Genomic DNA, 23,863 nt, shown 5'->3' with positions numbered 1-23,863 from the left:
TTATGCTTGTCGTATCCAATTAAAAATTCATAGATCAAGCCTCAAATAGGGACATTTGCTAACTTGTTTGCATTACTTGATTCATTGTTTCATAATAATGTAGGTTCTCAAACAGTAAACAATTATGACGTCAACCAAGTTCACATTTTATGTTAAAATTAAATCTCAAATTGTTGAACTTCAGAGTGATTGAATTCTGTTGAATAATACTTCATTCCTTAATACCAAGCATGGATGGTGTTAAAAAACTTTTGCAGTTATGGGGTTTCTGTGCTCTGATATATACATCAACTCATATGGATATGATTATGACATTTAAATCATGATTATTTGTGCCGTGTTTGTATTTTTTATAGAATGTATTATTTTATTGAGGTTTTCATCTTTTTGAAATTATAAAATTAAATGAATTCAATATAGTGAAATATTGGTATGTTCTTAGTGATATTCAGAGTAGATGAAAATAGATCTCTTTATAAATATTCCTTTATCAGTTGGGAAAATCTGCATTTTGTTTATATGTCCTAGTAGTTTGCATTCATACCTATTCAATGCATTTGATATCACAGGGACGAGGCTTATAAATTCATGAATCAAAATGACTGGGATTTACTTTTTTTTCATTTGTCAGTAATGAGTTACAGCGAATAGGTTGAATTTGTAACAAGAGAAGAGCAATGTTCATTAGTGTTGCATTGTATGTTGAGTTAAACCCGAAAATATTATGGTATGCAATTTTTCTTGTCATGTATGTTAGCTATTCATCTTCCCAGTATGATATCTATTTTGCATATGAATGTCAGTTAATTAGCGTATGAATGATGGCTGATTAGAACATAATTATCATATCAATAATTTCAGTTTTGCAATAATTTCATAAATTTCACTTTTTTGACACTGTCATGTAATTCTTGCAGAGAACACTACATCAGTGTTTGAAATGTCTCTGAATTATGTACCAGACAGAAGAGTATGTAAACAAATTATTGCATTAAAAATTATTTTAAAATACTTCTGTTCCCATTACAAGTAAGCACCAACACATAAAATGGATTATTTAAAGTTCCTGTATTTAATTGTTGTGTTCTTTGTTTCACAGTATTTGTATCAATCGTCAGGGCAAATGTGTTCAACCAATAATATTCAGTTGAATTGCAATGCTTTTTCAAAATTTATACTGAAGCAGACTATGAACAAATTTTACCAGACCACTGGGCATGTATGTTTTAATTTTTACCAGCCCTACTGGAAAGATACCCTGGCCGCTTGGACGATAATTTCAGACTCTGGCTACACAAGTACAAACTTGTGTACGGGTACTTTGTATGGAATTCATTACTTGTGTGTGTGTGTGTCAACCAAATTTGTTCTGACAAATAGCACCACTAACTGCCATTGATTTGTCAGTAACCATGGAAATTGTTGATTGTAAAAACCGAGATGTGAATGCAAAAACACCTAGTGATATAATCATACAAACATTCATAAAAATGAAATTAGATCATCATATAGACAGACTCTAAACAATAGCATTTCCCTTTGAACATCATCAGTATTTCCACCAATGTACAACATTTTTTATTTTTTTTTAATTTTTCTATCATTTCTTTATTTTTGGATAAAATATACATAATTTCTTGTAGGCTACAGGTCTTAATCAAATTTTGTGAAGAAATATAGAAAAAATTAACTTTGTGAATGATGACAAAAGTTGACATTGTCGTTCATTTTGTTTATTGTGCTGTTTTTTCTTTCCCTGTTTGATGAGTTATAACACTTGTCAATAACACCTCTTATACTTGTAATACTCAAGTTACCTACTTGAATATAGAGTACTTCATGAGGTATACCTGCCCATAGTGACATATGACATACATTACCCAGGTGCCTGCATTTTGGGTTTAACCATTACCATTATTCTTGAGAATGGGTGGGTCACCATGGTTGAGGTGGGTGAGTGGTAGTGGGGTGCTTTGCATTCTGCAGAATTTAAGAAAAATTATTTTGTGTATGATACTATCCAGGAAATAAAATAAATCAAGTGACTATAATGTTTATTACTCTTCATAATTATTTAAAAAAATGTGGGCCTTTTTTTTTGTGGTGATTTCACTTGTATAATAATTGTTTGTTGTTAGGTAAGAATTTTGTTTGTAGAATTGTCACAAAGAAAATATGCATATTGTTGATAAATTAGAAAATTTAAATGCAGGAAAATGTTTATCATATGGACACATGGTTTTGTATCCGTTTACTATTTCCTATCTCCATGAAACCTGTGTGGTAACTTTATTTATGAGCATGTATTTCAAAGGTTTTGTTGTCTGGGGTTGTTGATAGCAAAGTTATGGTTCATTAGGATGTGTTGTTGCAAATATTAAGATTTCAAATATGTAAATACGGTTTATTTATTTCTGAAATATAGTTTATATTTCTACCATCCTCAAGAGGGCAGTTTTAGAAACGTTTAAAAGTGACGTTCAAAGGGCAGCAGTCGTCGTGCCCTGTTCTGTTCGATATGGGACTCATAGCGACGTATACAACGCGTGTAAAATACATTGTTTATTTACATGAAATTCGAACACGCGCTGCGCGACGACCACCACGCTTTAATGTCTAATTATGTTTGTCACAACTTGATTTTTTGCATTTGATTTTCACTGATTGAAATCACAGTGGTAAGGTATTCACGAGATAATTGTGGGTCTCAAATTTAAAAAAAGTTCTACCTCAAAAACAGGTCATCCTGTAACCTGGATCAGTGTGGGTGTGATACAGATTCATTGGGACATCATGCCTTGTTGATGCAACAATACATGCATGTATTGTCATCCTTGGCATATTCAGTTTTAGGAAATGATTGAAAATTTGACAGGCACTGGTTATGGTCATTATCAAAAAATGGTCATAAAAATTTCTGCTGATCTGCACTGGCTCGGAAGATGAATTCTGATTGGCTAAAAAAACAAAAAACTTGTGGCGTTGAATGCACGTTCATTCTCAGTAATGTTATGCAAATTAGAAATTCAAACTAGCTAATCATTTACAACCTTCCGCGCCAGGGCAGATTAACCCAAAAATTTCACACGAATAATTATCCATATCCCAAGCCCTCTGGCATACACTGAATTGAGAAACGTCTAGCTATTTGGAATGGTTACTTAAGGACAACATACCAAATATTATCTACTATATATGTAATGCGTATTGAATGGTTGACAAGAACCGATCGTTTGCACTCAAAGATAAAATTAATGGCATTTTTCGCTGCTGTTATATTAAATGTACATGTAAGTGTCTCTGTAAATAAAACAACGTACTGGCAACGTACAGCAAATTGCAAGTGCTGATCAGTGAGCATCATTATTTTCGTCAGACATTCACATATTCAATGCTGGTTGGCAAAACTGTAAACAAATCACGCCACAGTGCCATGCCCAATCTTCGGGACGGAGCTTCATCACAGAACGTTCTCTGTTGCTAAGACGCCCACCACTGTATCATGTATTTCTATGGGCTCTGTGCAGGGTGCTGTGGAACTCCGGTCGAAGAGACAGTGAAAATGGCTAAATTTGAGAAAACAGTACAAACTCAACTTCAAAGTAATCCTGAACAACCAAATTTATATATGTTATACACGCAGGGGTAATCTTGTTAAACTGTTCAGGAGAGTCTCAACAACCATCCCAAAGTACCGTTTTCTGAGATGGTTACCAGGCGGTGAAAATGCCTGGATGTTCGCCCCTGAGAATAAGATATTCCAAGGTAATGTTGAGGCAGTAATCTGGAACGTTATTCCTTTAAAATTCAAATACATGTAACATCATTCTATTTATTCATCACTACCACAAGTGAATGCACATCAACCATGAACAGCTTAAATTATATTTGTAAAACTTAGCATGATTATTGAGGTTAAATGTAGATTATTTTAGAAGTGTGTTATCTTTAGAGTAAAGTTGTTTGCTATGTGACCTCGTGAAGATACGAGTGGATAAATAAGTAGCCTAAGTACAGATGAATTGTGGTGTTGAAAAGTCTACTGTACAGCATGTAAAGATGCAATGGAGGATTTCAGGAAGTAAAATTATTTTAATAGAAGAGTTATTTTAAATCACATCAAACTACTAGTATATATTTTATGAAAGCTCATAATTCATACTAATTAAAAATTGATGTAAATTTGGATGCAGCCTCCATGTGGTCATGTGACTCTGTGCAAATATATCTATTATTGAAGGTGTACTCATTTGAATTAGTACTGTGAAGATATTAATAGTGATACCACAGTTTTTTTCTTGGTAAATGTAGTAGAATACAACTTGAGAAACATAACTTTTTTTTTCATTATCTTTTTTTGCAATTTTACCTGAATTTGTTTGTTTTTACATTTATAAAGCGAATTCTTCAGAATGCCTAAATTTTACAAAAATCAATAAATATTAAACATAGGTATTGCTCATATATACCACATCTCCAATCTTTGAAAAAAATGAAAAAATCTGAGTGCCTCCTTAGTAGTACTCATTTCATTGATCATTTTGTTGTCAAAATTAAAACAAAGACATAAACTAATTTGCATATCAATGGATGATTTTTTAGTTGCTACATTTTTATGACATATTCTGTAACCATGGTTTTGACATAATTTTCTGAATTATACTTGACTGTGATTTACTTCAAAATATACCGGTATACTCAACTATGCAAACTTAGTCATCATAACAATAAGGCTGATAATTTTGATCACTGTTTTAGTATATTGCATTTATGATAGTTGAAATTACATAGAATAATTAAATATCCCGGTAGTTTCGATATTTATTATTTATAAAAAGTTGATTAATATATGTCAATAAAACCTACTACGCGGTACTGTAGAATACTTTATTTTAGCTGGAATTAATTTTCACTGAAAAGACTTTTCATGCGTTTTGTATTGAATTTATTTTCACTCATTTTTGATAAGTTGAATGTAAAACATAGGGAATAATGTATATTCGCTGGATTTTATTTTCACTGAATCATCTCTTCAGCGAAAATAGCCAAAATTAATTCCAAGTGAAAATAAAGTATTCTACAGTATTTCCCGGTACATTGTATCAACTTCCACACTGGCTTTGCCTTATCATAAAAGCTAATAATTTTCAAAGCAAATATCATCAATAATTTAGAATATTGTTTGTAGTAATATATTAGTATAGTTACTATAACTCTACACAATTCAGATGTGTCAGTTTTAAAAGCAAACTAGGCTAAGCTCAAAGCAGACTGTACCAGAGATTGACAATATACCACTAGAAAGCCACAATGAATTAATGTATATTGGGTTGTTATACACAAACACATGTACGTGTCACCATTTAATCGATTCACATGCTTAACAACATGCTGCCAGCTCTATTTTTACTCAATCAACCATTCATTGCTATGGTTTAATATTTTGGATGAATGTCTGTTTATTTATTTTTAAGCTTAAAGCATGGCAGTACAACACCAGTAATTGTTTTCCAGCATTCTCAACGCTTGGCTGAACTTGGTTAATTTGAAATATTCATAGAGCAAAATTAATGTTACTAGGGTTACTGGAGTGCCTGTTGTAAACAACATTCACAAGAAATTTGTATGTGCTGACTTACAATGAAATATACTATGGGGACTATTTCGATTTGACTTAAAGATAAAAAAAGGAACCGAATTACTCAGCCTGATCACATGCATGTCAGATGACAGAAAGCCTACGCCTGCATGCAGGAGTGTATAAATGATAAAAACCATTTTACTGCGATTAACAAGCATCTTAATGATGTCACAAATTGGTGTGATTTGCATATCACATAATTTGATGGACAGACTATGCATACGTATAAGTTTACATTCTTTCAAGATTGCCAAGATTATTGACAGGCAGTCTCTTCTTGATCCTTGTAAACCATTCAACATCTCGTTGATAATTAAAAAAGAATTTATTTTGACCTGTAGTCACATTTTCTGAAATGTATGTTTTCCTATAATACTTTTAAATATCACTGTATACTCCCGCTCCCCAACCAAAAAACCCTTAAGGTAGAAGCCTATTCACAATTTTTGACAAAATTGGTCATAAATCACATGACAATGTTTATTAGTTTATTATGTACAATCATGAAGCTAATGTCCCATGGTACAATTAAATAGCATTATTTTGTGTGTTACAGTTATGCTTTTTGAGAAAAGTGTCCTAATATTTCTTGAAAATCACCATTTTTAGAACAATTCTATAGAACACAATGTTAAAGAAAAATTGCATTTTTTGACACTTTTTAAAACCCAGATTTAAAAAATAATTCAGAACAACAAAAAGTACTCGTTCATTAACAATATATGATTTTTTCAGCCTATGTCACCAGGCTAGATTTTGAGATATTGCATAATATCTCTGCCATAGGAACCTATGGTAAAAGCATTATGTTAGTTCCAAAATGGCGACTTTCCACTAAAATAAAACCATCAATATCTCGAAAATAAGGCTGGTGACCCCCAACTTTTTTTAAGTCAATATCCCTATATTGCCTTGGAGTACAGTTTGTTGCAAAATGAATAAATTCTGAGTTTTTTAATTTATGAGTAGGCTTCTACCTTAAACCTTTAAAACAGATCAGCATTGCACATGTATTAAACAGGTTTTAGAATAAGGACATTAAGATGGATTGATAGCATCTGAATGTGACAATTTTCTGGACAGGTGGTTAAATTGCTAGAGAAAAATTCCACAAATTTTCCAAGATAGTCACAAACAAACTAGAAAAATGTTTTGGGAGATCATTGACATTTCTCACAAGTTGTTAATGCATTTCTCTCTAGTCTGTGATAAATTTTGTTTCTTAGCAGAGTTTTCACCTGACTCCTGTCCTGCACCTTTGACTAGTCTATTTGTCAACCACAGGCTCAAACACTGTCTAAAAACAAATATCTTTTTCTATCTTTGCTGTAAACTTGCTTGTATACAAAAAGTCTCTATAAATCAAATTATTTTCTCTGTCTATCTCCCTGTCCGTTCAGTGTAAACCTATTTCATTGCAAACTAACAAAACCATTTTTTGTCATCATTTGTATGCAGTTGAGTTGCATGTCCAAAAATCAATACTTCTTCATATTTTAAAATTTATATCCATATTTAGTCCCTGTTCGGACGTAGTCCGAAAACGGGGACTAAATTACAGATGGATTTTGTTCAAACTTGGCATATACATTAGACATTATGGGACCTTAATGCAAATAATTTTGTTTTTCAGATAAGATTCAAAATGGCCGACTGGCGGCCATTTTGTTTTAATGAATGTGGTTCTCGTGCCATATCTCTGACTTGCTTTCACTGATTATGTTTAAATTTTCAATATACATCATGTCATAGATAGACAGATATATTGGTTTGACGATCCTATTCAAAATGGCCAAATGGTGGCCATTTTTGTGCTAAAAAATCATCAAGTATCAAACATTTATCATATGGATGGATTTCGTTCAAACTTGGTACATATGTTAGACATTACAGGTTCCTGATGCACATTATTTATTTTTCAGATTGGATTCAAAATCATGTTATATATATGCATGTATTCAAAATGGCTGATTTTGAATGCTGTTCCAGAGCAATATCTCTCAATATGGACAAGTACTTTTTTGACGATCAGATACAATTGTCAATCATTTTAATGTTAAAAAATAATATTCCTGACATGGTTATATTCCAGCTATATTACTATAAACAAAACTATATATCTTAAATTTGATAACTAACGGGGACTGTGCCATGCATGGCTTGTTTAAAGTATAGTTCAAGTGTATGTGGATACACATAGAACTGTTATTCCCCAAAATATTAAAAGCTTTATTGAAACACATTAAAGATTGATTATAAAATCATAATCCCTCTTGATTTGAAATGTCAAAGGACATCAGTTGTTTTTAGTTCCATGAAAACTGTCGTTTCTTTTGTGAGGTTGTAAAAATCTATCAATATTGTGTTTCTTGCCTAGATAGTGTGCTAATGGATACAGGTAATGTCCTTTGAAGATAATACAGTAACCATGACAACCATGGCTATTATTACTGGGACTACAGATGAGGAATTGGCTGCCAAATTAGAAGAAGCAAATAGGTTAGTTGAAATACAATGTCACTCTTGAATTTAATTCTATTATTTTTTTGTATCAACTGCATAATTTTTGTCGGAAATATTTTCTCTATTTTTGATGTACAGTAAGGACCGCTTTGTGGAAGGTTAACCTTTTCACCACCAGTTCCCTCTTTTTATCACCACAAATTCACAAAATAGTCCCATTTATAGTACGCACTTTCCTTCAGAAGATTGAGACAAAACTAAAAATGTCTCAAAATTTGTCTCTTGGCTCCAAAACTAGAAATATTGAGAAATATAAGAAAAAAGTGCCAACAAATTTGGGGGAGGAAATCTGGTAATGAAAAGGTTGAACTTAACAATGGTTGTGAACAGGTTAATTTAAAAAAATGTTTATAGAGAATTATTATAATGTTAATAAATGCAGTAATACAAATGTTTGTGTACTTATTTATTCTGCTGACTCATTTCATATGGAGGTGTGGCTGGCACCCTCCCTTAAAAAAATATAAATTTTTTCTGTTCATTCCAAGCATCAGTTACCGGTAAAATAATTTTTTTTCAAGATTTTAGAAAATACACAATGTACAGTTTAAAAAAAAAAACAGTTTCAATTGATTTTAGTAAACATTATTTAAAAATTAAAATTATTTAATAATAGCAGATTGCTGCTTATTTTTCATCAAAAATGTTTAATTAAAATACATTTAGTAAAATGATAGAATCCTAATATTGTTTTCAAACAACGCAGTATAATGAATCGTCTATTCAATTGATTTCTTTCATCAAATTTCTCAAATTTATGTAATGCTAAACAAATTTAATTGTGTTCCTTTTAACTGCCTTTGGTGATATGAACAGTTAGTTATCTTTTCTAAAGAAACGGCAGCAATTTCATACAATTTCTCAATACTTCAGTTTTGTGTACACCACTGATGAGCTGAATTAAACCCACTGGATATATAAAGTTAAGTGTGGAATATATAAATTGTTTATTCCCAAAACCATAAATCTATGCAACATAAAATGATGCTTACAGATTTGAATGGCTAGTTTCATTTTTCTATATTTCTTCAAAAATTTTATTGAAGATTTGTGGATTTTTCATTTTTTTAAATAATGTTTTAATTTTGGAACCACTAGATAATTGGCAAATGTAATTGTTATACCAGATTAAATTTGTATTTATTTATTTTTTTATTTTATTTTTTTTTCCTCTTAATTTTTCTTTCCATATACCACTATGTAATAATGTGTCTTTTCGGTTCAAAATAAAAAACGGAATGTTAAAGAAATACCTAAAAAAATGTTCAAAATGCCTGTCCAAAATTTAGGCAAGAAAAAATTGTACTGTTATAGGTTGGGAAAGTACATGTACTAGTTTATTCATAGTCACATATTGGTTTATGCACTGTAACCATGAATTTGTACGCTGACTTATCTTGATTTGGGGAAGATTCTACCAATCCATTTGTTTTGAATACTCTTTGTGACTGTGACGAGAACGGGGCCGAATACAATGTTTACTTTGAAAGACATTGCCTTCAATCATATGCGCCATTTTGCCAATACAAGTGGTCACTAGAGGGCGCACTTTATAGAAATGGTGTATCCTCATTATGTTCATTTTGCAGGTTACTTGAATCGGACGCCAAATCATTGAAATCTTTGTCAACACCATCAGAGTCCTCACGGCGAGGTTCAGATTCAAGTTTGAAATCAACTAGTTCTATTGCAAGTCATCTGAGTTCAACATGTGAAATTCCTGAAGATTCCTGGGTTATATGGGGTCGAATTGTTAATGACTGGGACGATATTTACAAAAAGAAAACTCGATTTGTCAAAGTAAGTATTTCTCAAAATACCATATTTGTTCTATTTATTAACCACTTATTTAATAGGCACTTAAGTAAATAACAAATGTGTCAAAGCAAATCCTATTTTGATGACCTTGTATATAATACTTTCAAATGCATTTCTATTGGTGATACACTTCTAACATGCAAGGTACACATAAAATACATTTTGTGAAAACCTAAATTTGGTGCAAAATCTATTCATCACATATGTACCACATGTGTGGAAGTTACTTATATGTACAATGCTGAATACAATTATTCCATGGACTGACTGCATGTAATACTGTAAAATACTTTATTTTCACTGGAATTAATTTTTGCTGAAATGACTTTTTATGTGTGTTATATGGAATTTATTTTCACTTTTGGGGAGTTGATGTAAAAGATAGGAAAAAGGTATATTCACTTGATTTTATTTTCACTGAATCATTCCTTCAGCGAAAATAGTGAAAATAAATTCCAAGCGAAAATAAAGTATTCCACAGTACATGTATATGCTGAAAATGTGAACACATTTACCCTAACATAATTTCGTTTTGCAGGAAAAATTTCCAGTCAAAGAAAATTACAAAATGGCATCACGCTCCCTTAAATTCTTTCATGATGAAATAGCAAACATTGTTAACATAAAATATTTAACAGTTTACGATGAATTGTGTTTCTTGTCAGGATTTAGTACGTCGTGGCATACCTCATCATTTCCGTGGTATTGTCTGGCAGTTGATGTGTCGGGCTCATGATTCACCATTAAAAGAAAAGTATGTGGAATATTTGAAGATGTCTTCCCCATGTGAGAAAGTTATCAGACGAGACATTGCCAGGACGTATCCAGAACACGAATTTTTCAAAGAAAAAGATGGGCCTGGTCAAGAGGTTCTGTTCAATGTGATGAAGGTATAGAGATTTGATTTATTTGCAACTGTAGAGGGCACTCTTCATGTCTGTAGAGGGCACTCTCCCTGCCTGTAGAGGGCACTTGTCCTGCCTGTAGAGGGCACTCGTCCTGCCTGTAGAGGGCACTCGTCCTGCCTGTAGAGGGCACTATTCTTTCCTGTAGATGGCACTCTCCCTGCCTGTAGAGGGCACTCTTCCTGCCTGTAGAGAGAACTCTTCCTGCCTGTAGAGGGCACTATTCTTTCCTGTAGATGGCACTCTCCTGCCTGTAGAGGGCACTCTCCTGCCTGTAGAGGGCACTCTTCCTGCATGTAGAGGGCACTCTTCCTGCCTGTAGAGGGCACTGTTCTTTCCTGTAGGGGGCACTGTTCTTTCCTGTAGGGGGTACTTTTCTTTCCTGTAGAGGGTACTTTTCTTTCCTGTAGAGGGCACTTTTCTTTCCTGCAGAGGGCACTTTTCTTTCCTGCAGAGGGCACTTTTCTTTCCTGCAGAGGGCACTTTTCTTTCCTGCAGAGGGCACTCTTTATCTAGGATTGTGTCTATATATGGTTAAGTTTTTATATCACACATGGATAATGAGATGCTAAAAATATTGTTTCTAACCTAATAAATTATATTATAGATCAACATAAGTAGAGAGTTTTGGGTATCCATAGAAAATCTTCTAACAGTGAATTAGGTATCCTATCATGAATTAGGTATCCTATCATGAATTAGGTATCCTATCATGATTGACGTTTGATTGACGTTTGTAGTTTTGTGATGAAATTTTATCAAAAACTTTATTGTCAACAAACTAATAATATTATCCTCAATGCTGCCTTTGTAGAAAATAGTTTTAAGGCTGAATGATCTCTGGGTTGGTATTATTAATAAATTATTGGAAATTACTCTGTTTAGTTCTACTGATCTTAAAACTAAAAATTCCAATGTTCTTTTCAGAGAAAGAATTGGGAATGTGTACCAGAATAAGTAGAAAAAAATGGCAACAATAGACTTCTACAAAAAATTTAAAAAGGATAAATATGTTTTTGAAAAATAAATAGATGGCATTACTAATAAAAACACAGGATTTGGCACATTTATTACCAGTAACAAGATTTGAGATGAAAAACATCATTTCATTGTCAAAATAGCATTATCAAAGTATGTAGTCAAAAATTTCTTTCAGCTCTCTTATGAGCCACTTTTTAGCTCTGTTATTGACTTTTTCAAGTGGAGCTTATCATGCGAGTGATAATCCGTTGTTGTCTGTCAGCCATAGCCGTCTGTGTCAACTTTTTACCTTTTTGACTTCTTCTTAAAAACTACTGATTGCTTTGATACTTGGTGTATTAAGTACCTTGGGTAGACCTCTCTTAAATTTGTTCATTTCGTGATGATATCTTCAATTATCTCATTTTGGGTAAAAAATGATATTTTCAACTTCTTGTTAAAAACCGCAAGTTCAGTTGCTTTGATGTTGTACCTCAGGTGGACCTTTCTCAGAGATGTTTAATTTGATCAATATTGTCCTAAAATGATTTACATCATCTTTTAGTAATAAATAATAGTTTTCTAAAAATATATATTGCTTTAAATCAAAAAAACTAAATTGCATCAACCTTAATTTTTACCTTAAGTGTGTTGTGAATAAATTTCTCTGAATCTTGAGCTTAGTAAAAGTTGTTATCTGACAGTGTAGTGTGCTAAGATGAACAGCTAATAGTTGTCATGGTTACAAGATTGTACTAAAAATAGAACTGACCTAATAATATTACAACATTATTCAACACATGAAATAGATTGAATGTAGACAAAATATGTAGATGTTAACTCTAACTGCATAATTTCACTCTACACATAGGTTTCGTGTGATTTGTGAATTACAAGGAAGTTATCACCTGAACAAATTCTATTATTTATTAATCTTAGCCATCAGTTGTTCTGCTTTTCTGGCCTTATCTGAGAGTCTCTCCATAGTTTTGTTTAGGGATCCATTGCTGCTTAATATCACACCCAAGTATGTTAATGTCTTGGTATGGTTTAGTGTTATGTCACCATAAGTAAAAAATGGATCATCTGATCTCTGCTGAATTTTAGAAAATGTCTTAGTTTTAGTTGTGATGACTTCCAAGCCCCATTTAGTAGTATAATTATGAAGTGTGTTAAGTTGGAAGTTGATGTCAGGACAATATCATCTGCAAATAATAAACAACATATAACTCTGGTCAGTAGTAAATTAGTAGTCACACTTGCTTCTATGCTATCGATAAAGAGCCATTGCTCGAAACGTCTAGCTATTTTTAATAGTTATTTAGGACTACGATTACCAAATATTATCTTCAACTGGTCAGTAGTAGTCTTGTTCAATATTTCAACAAGGTCATTAATGAAAATAATTGATCAAGTGAGACTTTGACTCTATTGACTGTCTGAAATGGAGGTGTAATTTTGTAATCAAGTTTGTCATGGAATTTAATATTTGAGTACATTGTTTTGATAATCTTATATAATGAACGTATAAAAGACCTGTTTGCCATTCAGTATCAAAGCATCTGTTTGGGTCCACAAAGCAGAAGAACAGTTTTTTATTCTTAGACTGGTATTTTTTCACCATAATATGTAAAATTCAGAAGATGATCAATGGTCCTGTGTTTTTCCATAAATCTTCAAGATGTTTAATTCTTTGATTAAATATCATAGCAAAGATCCTTCTGATGATACTGTTGGTTGAAATTCCTCTATAGTTTTCTGGATTCAGTGGATCACCTTTCTTGTGAATTGGAGTAATAGTGTTTGTATTCCACATATCTGGATACGACCTACTGTGTAGGATTGTATAATTATGTGAGTGACAAGATTTGTGAATAATAATTTCAATCTTTTTTCTAGGCCTATTCTCTACATGATCGGGAAGTTGGATACTGCCAGGGATGTGGTTTTATTGTTGGATTACTTCTGATGCAGGTTAGTATTTTATATGTACACATGTACAAGTAAGGCAAGACTTTTTTTATTCCTTGTTTCTTGAGTTTTTATAAGGCAATTTTTTTGAGGAGGGCAGGAAAAAAATAAAATTAATCCTTTTTTTCCCATTAGATTTGTGTGATTCTCAAAGAATTGTAAGTGAGATCATTGATCGGAGAAAAGAAATGAAATAAAATTTTATTCCATGTATAACCTTTTTTCTCATCTGTGCGAGACTTCGATACTTTGATCATGATACTTCCACGAAAAATGCAACTTGGATTTGTTATGCGGCAGGCGGTAAAAAAATGAAGATAAAAATAATATTTTGTTAGCAATTTTTTGTGCTTACAAGTCGGCGAGTGCGAGAAATTACGCTGAAATAACATTTAATTTTTATTTCATTTTCGGCTCTTGTTCATTCGGTGGGTTCGCGAAACAAGGGATAATAAAAGTCTGGCCTAAATATAAATAAATAACTTTCAGGGGTCACTGTAAAATACTTTATTTTCGCTTGGAATTAATAAATTTTTGCTATAAATAAAATCAAGTGAGTATACCTGTTTTCCTATATTTTTTTCATTCAACTTGTCAAAAATCAGTGAAAATAAATTCCATACAAAACATCCAAAAAGTCCTTTCAGCGAAAATTAATTCCATCTAAAATAAAGTATTTTACAGTAATACTTTGGTATTGTTACCTTTTGGATGTCACATTTCACAAAATAAAACTGAATATTTGTTTCCATATTAATTTTTAAAAAAAAATGTCAATATCGGTAACAAATGGTAAAATATGTCTATTTGGTTCATAATTATAGAAAAATGCATAAAAATGAAATATTGATGTGTTTGGACTGATATTAAATAAACTATTATTAACTTAATTAACCAATCAGTACCTTTTGTTTTTATTCCACAGATGCCGGAGGAAGAAGCTTTTTGTGTGGTTGTTAAACTTATGCAAGATTACCGTTTAAGAGAATTATTCAAACCAAGTATGGCTGAACTAGGGCTTTGTATGTTTCAACTAGAGAACCTTATACAGGTAGGTAAAATTTACTTAGCAAGTTTTACTGTATATAACATTTTACTAACAAACAGGAAACTAAATTGATCATTGCATTTAATGTAAGTTTTCCAGTCAGTTAAAAAATTGGGCCATGGTAATTATATTGTTTATGTATGCTCCCACACATATTCACAAATTTATCCTATTAAAATTTGTTACCGAAGATTGTAAGACAAACGCCAAAACATTAACAACAAACTCCTTGGCCTTAGTAACAAACTCCTTGGCCTTAGTAACAAACTCCATGGTCTTAGCAACAAACACCGTGGCCTTAGCAACAAACACCATGGCCTTAGCAACAAACACCATGGCCTTAGCAACAAACACCATGGCCTTAGCAACAAACACCATGGCCTTAGCAACAAACACCATGGCCTTAGCAACAAACACCATGGCCTTAGTAACAAACTCCATGGCCTTAGCAACAAACACCATGGACTTAGCAATAAACACCATGGCCTTAGCAACAAAATACTTGCAGGAGAACTCAAATTGTTGAAACATGTACTTCTTTTTTTTTTCAGGAACACCTGCCAGATTTATATTTCCATTTCCAAACACAGAGTTTTTACACATCTATGTATGCATCGCCATGGTTTCTAACATTGTTTGCAACATCATTATCACTATCGTTATCATGTAGAATTATGGATGTTTTCATTTCAGAGGTGAGTGAACAACCAAAGTTAATATCAGTGAATTTAGTTAGGAAGAATCTAAGTTGGTGAAACTGTTTGGGAAGTCAACAAAAAAATATTACTGTAAAATTTGTATTAGAAGCCGCGGCTTCTATTAAAATGGTACAATGCAACAGAGGGTATGCGACTTCTATTAGAGCATCTACACATATGAGAAATGATGAATTTTTGGTTCTCAATTATTCAAAACGAATGGGTGCGGCTTCTTTTAGGGATGCGGCTTCTAATACAGATTTTACGGTAGATTTTTATCTGCGCAGTCATCTTTAGCTGCATGATGCATTAACAATGAAAAGATATTTATGCTGTTTTAAATAAAGTTTTCAGGGATATTTTCACTTGATTTTATCTTCAATGATTCTCTTCTTCAGCAAAAATGTGGAAATAAGTGTTTTACAGTGTAATGTTTCTGGTCATTTGCACATATCAGTTACAAACGTGAACGCTTTTTAGGTTTTGTTAGAATTTTAGAAAAATTCAGTTTTTATGAAAAAACAGTAAAAGCACAAAGTTTATGAGAATTTTAGGAAACCTCAAAATTAAAAAGAAAATATCATTGTTCATCGATTTTGGAAAATAAATTGACCAGAAACTGTTGTTTTTGTACAAAGAAAATTGTTTTGACACAATGTTTTGAGGATAACACTATTTTTTCTTATAAGGAAAAAAATTAGAAAATGAAAACAGTTTTGTAATTATTTAGTTTTTTTATCTGGTGTGCTCTAAACCAAAGATTTATGTAACAGGATGTTCTACTAACATAGCAAATATGGGTGTGTTCTTGTGTATTCATATATTTCCTATTTTTGTATTTTGTGATGATAGCAATAATCTTCCGCTTTTTATGTGTCAACAATCAAACTATTTCAAGCATCCATTGCATTCTGTGATGATATCAGTGAAAAATGAAACTAACATGAAATGGTTACTTTATCACGTATCCCAGAATGTAAATATTATAATTACATATTCAGGGAAATTACAAACTGTTGTAACAAAGCATGTTTCTGTCAGACATGAATATTTGGAAATTGAGACCATGTAAAAGCTCTAAACTTTTGCATGGTGTCAAACTTATACTTGTATTAGTTGCGTATCAATGAAATATCTTAATCTAATAGTCATGTGACTTGTCTTTTATTTCAGGGTATGGAGACGATATTTCGTGTTGGCATGGCAATATTAACAGATAGTGCCCCACAGCTTTTACAGTTAGATATGGAAGGCATGTTACGGGTAGGAATTCTGTTTTTTTAGTGTTCACAGTCAACTATTTTCACTAAATAGATGTTTTTTTTCACATTTTTATTGAAAATTCAGATTGAAACCTACAGTTAAAAAGTAACAAGAAAATTATAAAAAATACATATAAACATTAGCAAAATGTTTCAGTACAAATTTGGGTGTTTTGTGAATTGAATGTACCGGTAGTGTTGATTCAATTTGTTTTGTATATCTCAGTCTAATATTAATTTTGAGTCTGTAACATTCTGGAATTTACACAACAATTTTGTCTATTTTTCACTCATTTGTTGCAAACCTTAGTTTCACAGAAATGTGTGTGAAATATGTGGTGGTGAATAGGGGTCAAGTTTCCAATCTGCTTAACCTCAATAAGATAACACTAGCAGTTGGAATTTGGTAACATGATATTCACTGATACATACATATTTTTGTTCTTTGCAGTATTTTCAACATGGTGTTCCAGAGAAATATGACCAAGACAAAGATGGTTTAATGAATTTATCTTACCAAATAAAAATCAATTCAAAAAGAATTAAAAAGTAGGTTAGGTTCAGGTAAAAGTGAATCAAAATGAATTTACATTACTGATCGGTTTGATTTCAGATGCAGATTTATTTAAGTTAATTCACAATCCTTTAAAAGTAATTAAAAATAATTTTAAAAGTAAGTTAGGTTCATTTTCAGATTCAGATTCATTAAAATGAATTTACAATACTGAGTAAGCTTTGATTTCAGATGCTGATTCATAAAAGTGAATTAACAATCCTGAAGTTAGCACCGATTTCATTTTCAGATTAATCAAAGTGAATTCAGAATGCTGTAGTTAGCTACATTTTCAGATTCATCATGTGAATATACAATTTTAATGTCAGCTTTGGATTCAGATTAGTCATAGTAAATTCACAATGCTGAAGTTAGCATCAGTTTCAGATTCATTAAAATGAATTCACAATGCTGAAGTTAGCATGAGTTTCAGATTCATTAAAACGAATTCACAATGCTGAAGTTAGCATCAGTTTCAGATTCATTAAAACGAATTCACAATGCTGAAGTTAGCATCAGTTTCAGATTCATTAAAACGAATTCACAATGCTGAAGTTAGCATCAGTTTCAGATTCATTAAAACGAATTCACAATGCTGAAGTTAGCATCAGTTTCAGATTCATTAAAACGAATTCACAATGCTGAAGTTAGTATCAGATTCATTAAAACTAATTCACAATGCTGAAGTTAGCATCAGTTTCAGATTCATTAAAACTAATTCACAATGCTGAAGTTAGCATCAGTTTCAGATTCATTAAAACTAATTCACAATGCTGAAGTTAGCATCAGTTTCAGATTCATTAAAACGAATTCACAATGCTGAAGTTAGCATCAGTTTCAGATTCATTAAAACGAATTCACAATGCTGAAGTTAGCATCAGTTTCAGATTCATTAAAACGAATTCACAATGCTGAAGTTAGCATCAGTTTCAGATTCATTAAAACGAATTCACAATGCTGAAGTTAGCATCAGTTTCAGATTCATTAAAACGAATTCACATTGCTGAAGTTAGCATCAGTTTCAGATTCATTAAAATGAATTCACAATGCTGAAGTTAGCATCAGTTTCAGATTCATTAAAACGAATTCACAATGCTGAAGTTAGCATCAGTTTCAGATTCATTAAAACAAATTCACAATGCTGAAGTTAGCATCAGTTTCAGATTCATTAAAACGAATTCACAATGCTGAAGTTAGCATCAGTTTCAGATTCATTAAAACGAATTCACAATGCTGAAGTTAGCATCAGTTTCAGATTCATTAAAACGAATTCACAATGCTGAAGTTAGCATCAGTTTCAGATTCATTAAAACGAATTCACAATGCTGAAGTTAGCATCAGTTTCAGATTCATTAAAATGAATTCACAATGCTGAAGTTAGCATCAGTTTCAGATTCATTAAAACGAATTCACAATGCTGAAGTTAGCATCAGTTTCAGATTCATTAAAACGAATTCACAATGCTGAAGTTAGTATCAGTTTCAGATTCATTAAAACGAATTCTCAATGCTGAAATTAGCATCAGTTTCAGCATGATAGAAAACTGTCATGAGTGCAATCCATCACTAGCTTAACATGATTATTTCACATTTTTATATTACATGCATATCTTTACTTTCTGTAGACTTGAAAAAGAATACCTTGCCATTAAAACCAAAGAAACAGAAGAACAGATTGAAATGAGGGTATGTTTGATATAATTGTATTTATACCCTGATACATGGATAGTAAAGCAAAGAATGCAACAAATTGAAAATGGGAAATTAATCTTATTAGTGTTGTGTGACCGCTGAATGTTGAGTATTTGAATAGGAACTTTAAGATTATCTGTAATGCAGGGCTGGTAAAATTTGAAAGTTAACTTTCCTTTGAAATTACCCAATTTTGAGAAATTTCAAACACTACCATATTCGCTTGTAGGATTTTAACTACACTTACCCTATGATTTGTTAAAATCAAAATTGTACTGGAATTTAATTTACAGTAAAAAAAAAATAGACTTTCAAATATCAGTTTTTTGCCCAAATATATTGGTGAAAATGAAAAAAGAAATAATCACATCTATTTGCACTTTTTTTGTAACAGTTAAATAACATATGCTTATTTTGGCGATTTCAGAGACTTCGAACAGAGAATCGGTTACTAAGGCAACGAATAGAAGTACTTGAGAAAGAAAGTGCGGCATTGGCTGACAGATTGATACAAGGACAGGTGACAAGAGCACAGGAAGCGGAAGAGAAGTACGGTATCAAAAAAGAACTAGCGGCTCTGAGACAAAATGAAGAACAGACTAACGAAAGATTACAAGCTGCCCAAGAAGTAATTACCTCTTTAAAAAATAAGGTATGGACAGATCTATAATCAAGGTTTGCATTTAGTTCTTACTAATGGCCGCAAGCTGAGAAAAATCTTGTATGCATTATTATTCTTTTTATATTGAAACTTTAAAATTTAGTCAGTATTATATTTGTTTGTCCTTTAGAAAACAATTAATTGCGAAAATGTGTGATTTTCTCAAGTCACTATCATCAAGATCTGTAGCCCTTGGGAAATTATCTCTATTTGGTCTAAAACAAACAAAGAAATAATGGAAAAATGGATAAAAGATATCAAAAACAAGTGAAATTTTCCAACATTTTGTCTCTCACTAGATTGTAGAAGATGGAACAAGTTTAACCTACTTTTTGAGGGCACTAATTATAGATAGGAAGATAGATAGATAATCTTTATTTAACCCATTGAGTGCAGGTATTTTCCCGCTAAAATATTTTTCTCATTTTGTAAAATTATTACTAAATTTCATCATTATATTAGACAGTATTATGGATGAAGCACCACAGCATGTGTTGGAATCCTGTCCCTGACCACAAATGTTCACACAGAACATTTTTGGTTATTATCGCTCATTAAATTATTATTACAAACAGAGAAAAGATGTATAATAATAAGGTTATTACGAGAATACCGGAAAGTTTGTGCTAAGGCAGTGCAGTGTCACGCTGATATCTTCTATCCATCTATAGATACAGTATAGCTTTTTTGCATTTTTTTTTTGCTGAAAAAAATACTTTGGTGTTATTCTTGAAATGATACCATGAAATAATCTCATTGAAGGAATATAATTACAACAAAAATAAAAACCGGCAAAAATAAATCACTTGTTTTTTTTAATGTAATGTATTAATACTGTTTGTTTCACTTCTCTGATCAGCCAAAGTTACAGAGTTCTAAAGCTCAAGAAGAGATGGATTCTGTTGTCACGGCGTTACAAGAAGAACTCATCGCAGTAAAACTACGAGAAGCTGAATCATCGGCGTCATTAAGAGAACTTGCAGACAAAGTGCAGGAACTTGAAGAGGTATGAATCAACAAGAGACAATATCACTTGTATCTCATTTTGGTCCAAAAAATGATGTAGATGATGTTTTCAGAAAATAAAATTCAGACTAGTTACTTTGTGACAATTTCAACTCTGTGTTAATGGGGCTTTAGGTGCTTTGTCTTGAGTCCTGGGGAAGTTAATGGCCAGAACAAAGACATTTTGTATTATTTCAATGATGCAAGAGTTATAAATATGTCACTCACTATTTTAGTTTTTGTCTGAATCAGACTTCCTCACGAATAATTAATCAGATTTTTCAATGGTCAAAAACAATAATATTTTAATGACTTAATATACAACCAATGCGACAGGTGGGGCTGAAAATGCCGTCTGCACATAGTCTCATTTGATTATTTCAGCTTGTAACATACAACGATGTACTTTGAAAACAGAAGTCAAGCAGTGCTATTGGTAATTGCATCAGAAGAAATATCCTTGTACAATTTTAAGCAGTGTTTTTTGGAGTGACAATAGTATAATTAATAATTGTATAAAAGGAGATTTATTTTTAATGTCAAGTTTTCGATGTGGCTATAGACATCTTCTATATAAATAATGTTATTTCTAATGTAATTTCTCTATGGATCTTTGAGTCTGAAATGAAATATAATAATAATAATATCACATTTTCTATGATTATGTAAGTTTCATGTTTATTAATATTTTGTATCTGTTGTACTTTTATTATCAGCAAAATAAAGAGATCGTGGAGCAGCCGAGTTATAACGTGGCTTCAATGCAAGAAGAGCTCATAGCTGTAAAACTACGAGAGGCTGAAGCCAATCTGTCACTCAAAGAAATGAGACAAAAAGTTGCTGACCTTGAGGAACACTGGCATGTGAGTATACAATTCACATTAATCTTTTGAAGGCTATATTTTCTCAAAAATTTCATTGCAAAATTGCTAGTCTTTTTTTTCACTGGATTTTGTTTTTTCTTTGATTGTTGGATCACAGCAAAGGAGTACCATAGTGCTGCCACATATATTAAGGCCATTCAAGCAAAAGTAAAATTTTGCACAACTGGGAGACAACTTTACAATTTATATAATGGGAAACTGTTATCTTCCTGAAAACTCGCCAAACTAAATTTCAATTTTTAAAATGTTTACAATATTAAAATTAATATCAATAATAATGTACAAGTTTTTAGCTCTGCTGTCGACTTTGTCGAGCAGAGCTTATCATATGAGTGATTGTCCGTCGTCTGTTGTCCATCGTCCGTGTCAATGTTTTACTTTGATATCTTTAATTCTCTAATTTTGGTGAATATTTTTGTCATTTTTGGTAAAAAGTGATATTTTCGACTTCTTGTTAAAAACCGTAAGTCCAATTGCTTTGATATTACATTTATAGGTACTACATGTGGACCTCTCTCAGATATGTTCATTATGAAATGATATCTTCAATTATCTAATTTTGATGATTGTTTTTGTCATTTTTGGTGAAAAGTGATATTTTTGAATTCTTTTTGAAAACAGCAAGTCCCATTGCTTTAATACTCATTTTCTAATGATATCTTCAGTTCTTTAATTGAAATGTGCATTGCTAACAGCAGAGCTATCTCAGCCGACTGGCTGCTTGTTTTTAATCCCATGTCACCAAGCAAAATTTCAAGATATGAAAAAATAACATGGAAACCAGTACAATAATTCAAATTTTGAACATTTGTTATGACATTTTAGTTTGCCCTGTGACAAAATAATGAAACCATAGTAAGCCGGGGACGACGTCAAAAGATCGATGTCAGATAAAAAACTTAATTCCTTTAGTTTTTTTCCAAACCCCCCTACCCCCCACTGAAACTTAATTGATACAGACTACATTCACCATTAAATACAAATTGATAATCAGACAGTAGTATTGCATAGCAGTTGGTTGCCGGGTGGGTGTAAAAAGATTTTACAAATGCACCTCATTTGACGCACAAATTTACACTCGAACCAAACCATTTTTCTGTTTTTTATCCCTTTTCGGTTATTTCTGTCCATGATTGGATAGAAAAAAACAAACTACAAATACTCCAAGATTTTTTTGACTTCATTAAAAAATAAAATCGTTTTTGTAGGATGGAAACTTTTTGAGGTCAAAACCCCCACCCCCAAACTAAAGGAAAGAAGTTATTTATCCGACATCGATCTTTTGACGTCGTCCCTAAAGGTGACATATAATCCTCAATTCAGCATCTAAATCTTGTCTCCATGTTCAGCATGGGTCCCATGTGACAAGTACAACACATGTAGAATATCTTATTTATACAAAATTTAAACATGTGTCAATCAAATTCTGTTGCATTTCAAGTTCTTGCTATACATAAAAACTTTCTTTTTAGCTCCGCTGTCGACTTTGTCGAGCGGAGCTTATCATATGAGTGATTGTCCGTCGTCGTCGTCGTCGTCGTCCGTCGTCCGTGTCAATGTTTTACTTTTTCGACTTCTTCTTGAAAACTACAAGCCTAAATGCTTTGATACTTGGTGTATATGTACCTTGGGTAGACCTCTCTTAGGTTTGTTCATTTCATGTTGATATCTTTAATTCTCTAATTTTGGTGAATATTTTTGTCATTTTTGGTAAAAACTGATATTTTCGACTTCTTGTTAAAAACCGCAAGTCCAATTGCTTTGATACTACATATATAGGTACAACATGTGGACCTCTCTCAGATTTGTTCATTTCGTGATGATATCTTCAATTCTCTAATTTTGGTGAATATTTTTGTAATTTTTGGTAAAAAGTGATATTTTTGACTTCTTGTTAAAAACCAAAAGTTCAATTGCTTTGATATTGCATATATAGATACTACATGTAGACCTTTCTCAGATTTGTTCATTTTGTGATGATATCTTCAGTTCTCTAATTTTGGTGAATATTTTTGTCATTTTTGGTAAAAACTGATATTTTCGACTTCTTGTTAAAAACCGCAAGTGCAATTGCTTTGATATTACATATATAGGTACTACATGTGGACCTCTCTCAGATTTGTTCATTTTGTAATGATATCTTTAATTCTTTAATTTTGGTGAATATTTTTGTCATTTTTGGTAAAAACTGATATTTTCGACTTCTTGTTAAAAACCAAAAGTTCAATTGCTTTGATATTACA

General features: G+C 31.9%; 1 protein-coding gene across 2 annotated transcripts in view; it reads left to right on the top strand.

Moving 5' to 3' along the window:
• Positions 1-23,863, top strand: part of LOC100378224 (ecotropic viral integration site 5 protein homolog) — a 32,304-nt gene that overhangs the window by 837 nt on the left and 7,604 nt on the right. Inside the window, exons 2-13 of one of the 2 annotated variants that reach the window (XM_002735900.4) lie at positions 8,023-8,140; positions 9,754-9,964; positions 10,648-10,872; positions 13,747-13,821; positions 14,744-14,869; positions 15,418-15,561; positions 16,738-16,827; positions 17,278-17,375; positions 19,004-19,064; positions 19,498-19,722; positions 20,591-20,737; positions 21,453-21,599. In XM_002735900.4, coding sequence (XP_002735946.2) covers positions 8,043-8,140; positions 9,754-9,964; positions 10,648-10,872; positions 13,747-13,821; positions 14,744-14,869; positions 15,418-15,561; positions 16,738-16,827; positions 17,278-17,375; positions 19,004-19,064; positions 19,498-19,722; positions 20,591-20,737; positions 21,453-21,599 — 1,647 coding nt within the window. In that variant the 5' untranslated portion in view covers positions 8,023-8,042. Of the gene's footprint in view, positions 1-8,018; positions 8,141-9,753; positions 9,965-10,647; positions 10,873-13,746; positions 13,822-14,743; positions 14,870-15,417; positions 15,562-16,737; positions 16,828-17,277; positions 17,376-19,003; positions 19,065-19,497; positions 19,723-20,590; positions 20,738-21,452; positions 21,600-23,863 lie in introns of both variants that reach the window. The other variant, XM_085492392.1, reaches the window with a different exon arrangement.

Source organism: Saccoglossus kowalevskii, chromosome 17, assembly GCF_978046115.1.
Source record: "Saccoglossus kowalevskii chromosome 17, keSacKowa6.1, whole genome shotgun sequence".
Lineage (NCBI taxonomy): Eukaryota > Metazoa > Hemichordata > Enteropneusta > Harrimaniidae > Saccoglossus > Saccoglossus kowalevskii.
This window is presented reverse-complemented; position numbering and strand designations above follow the sequence as displayed.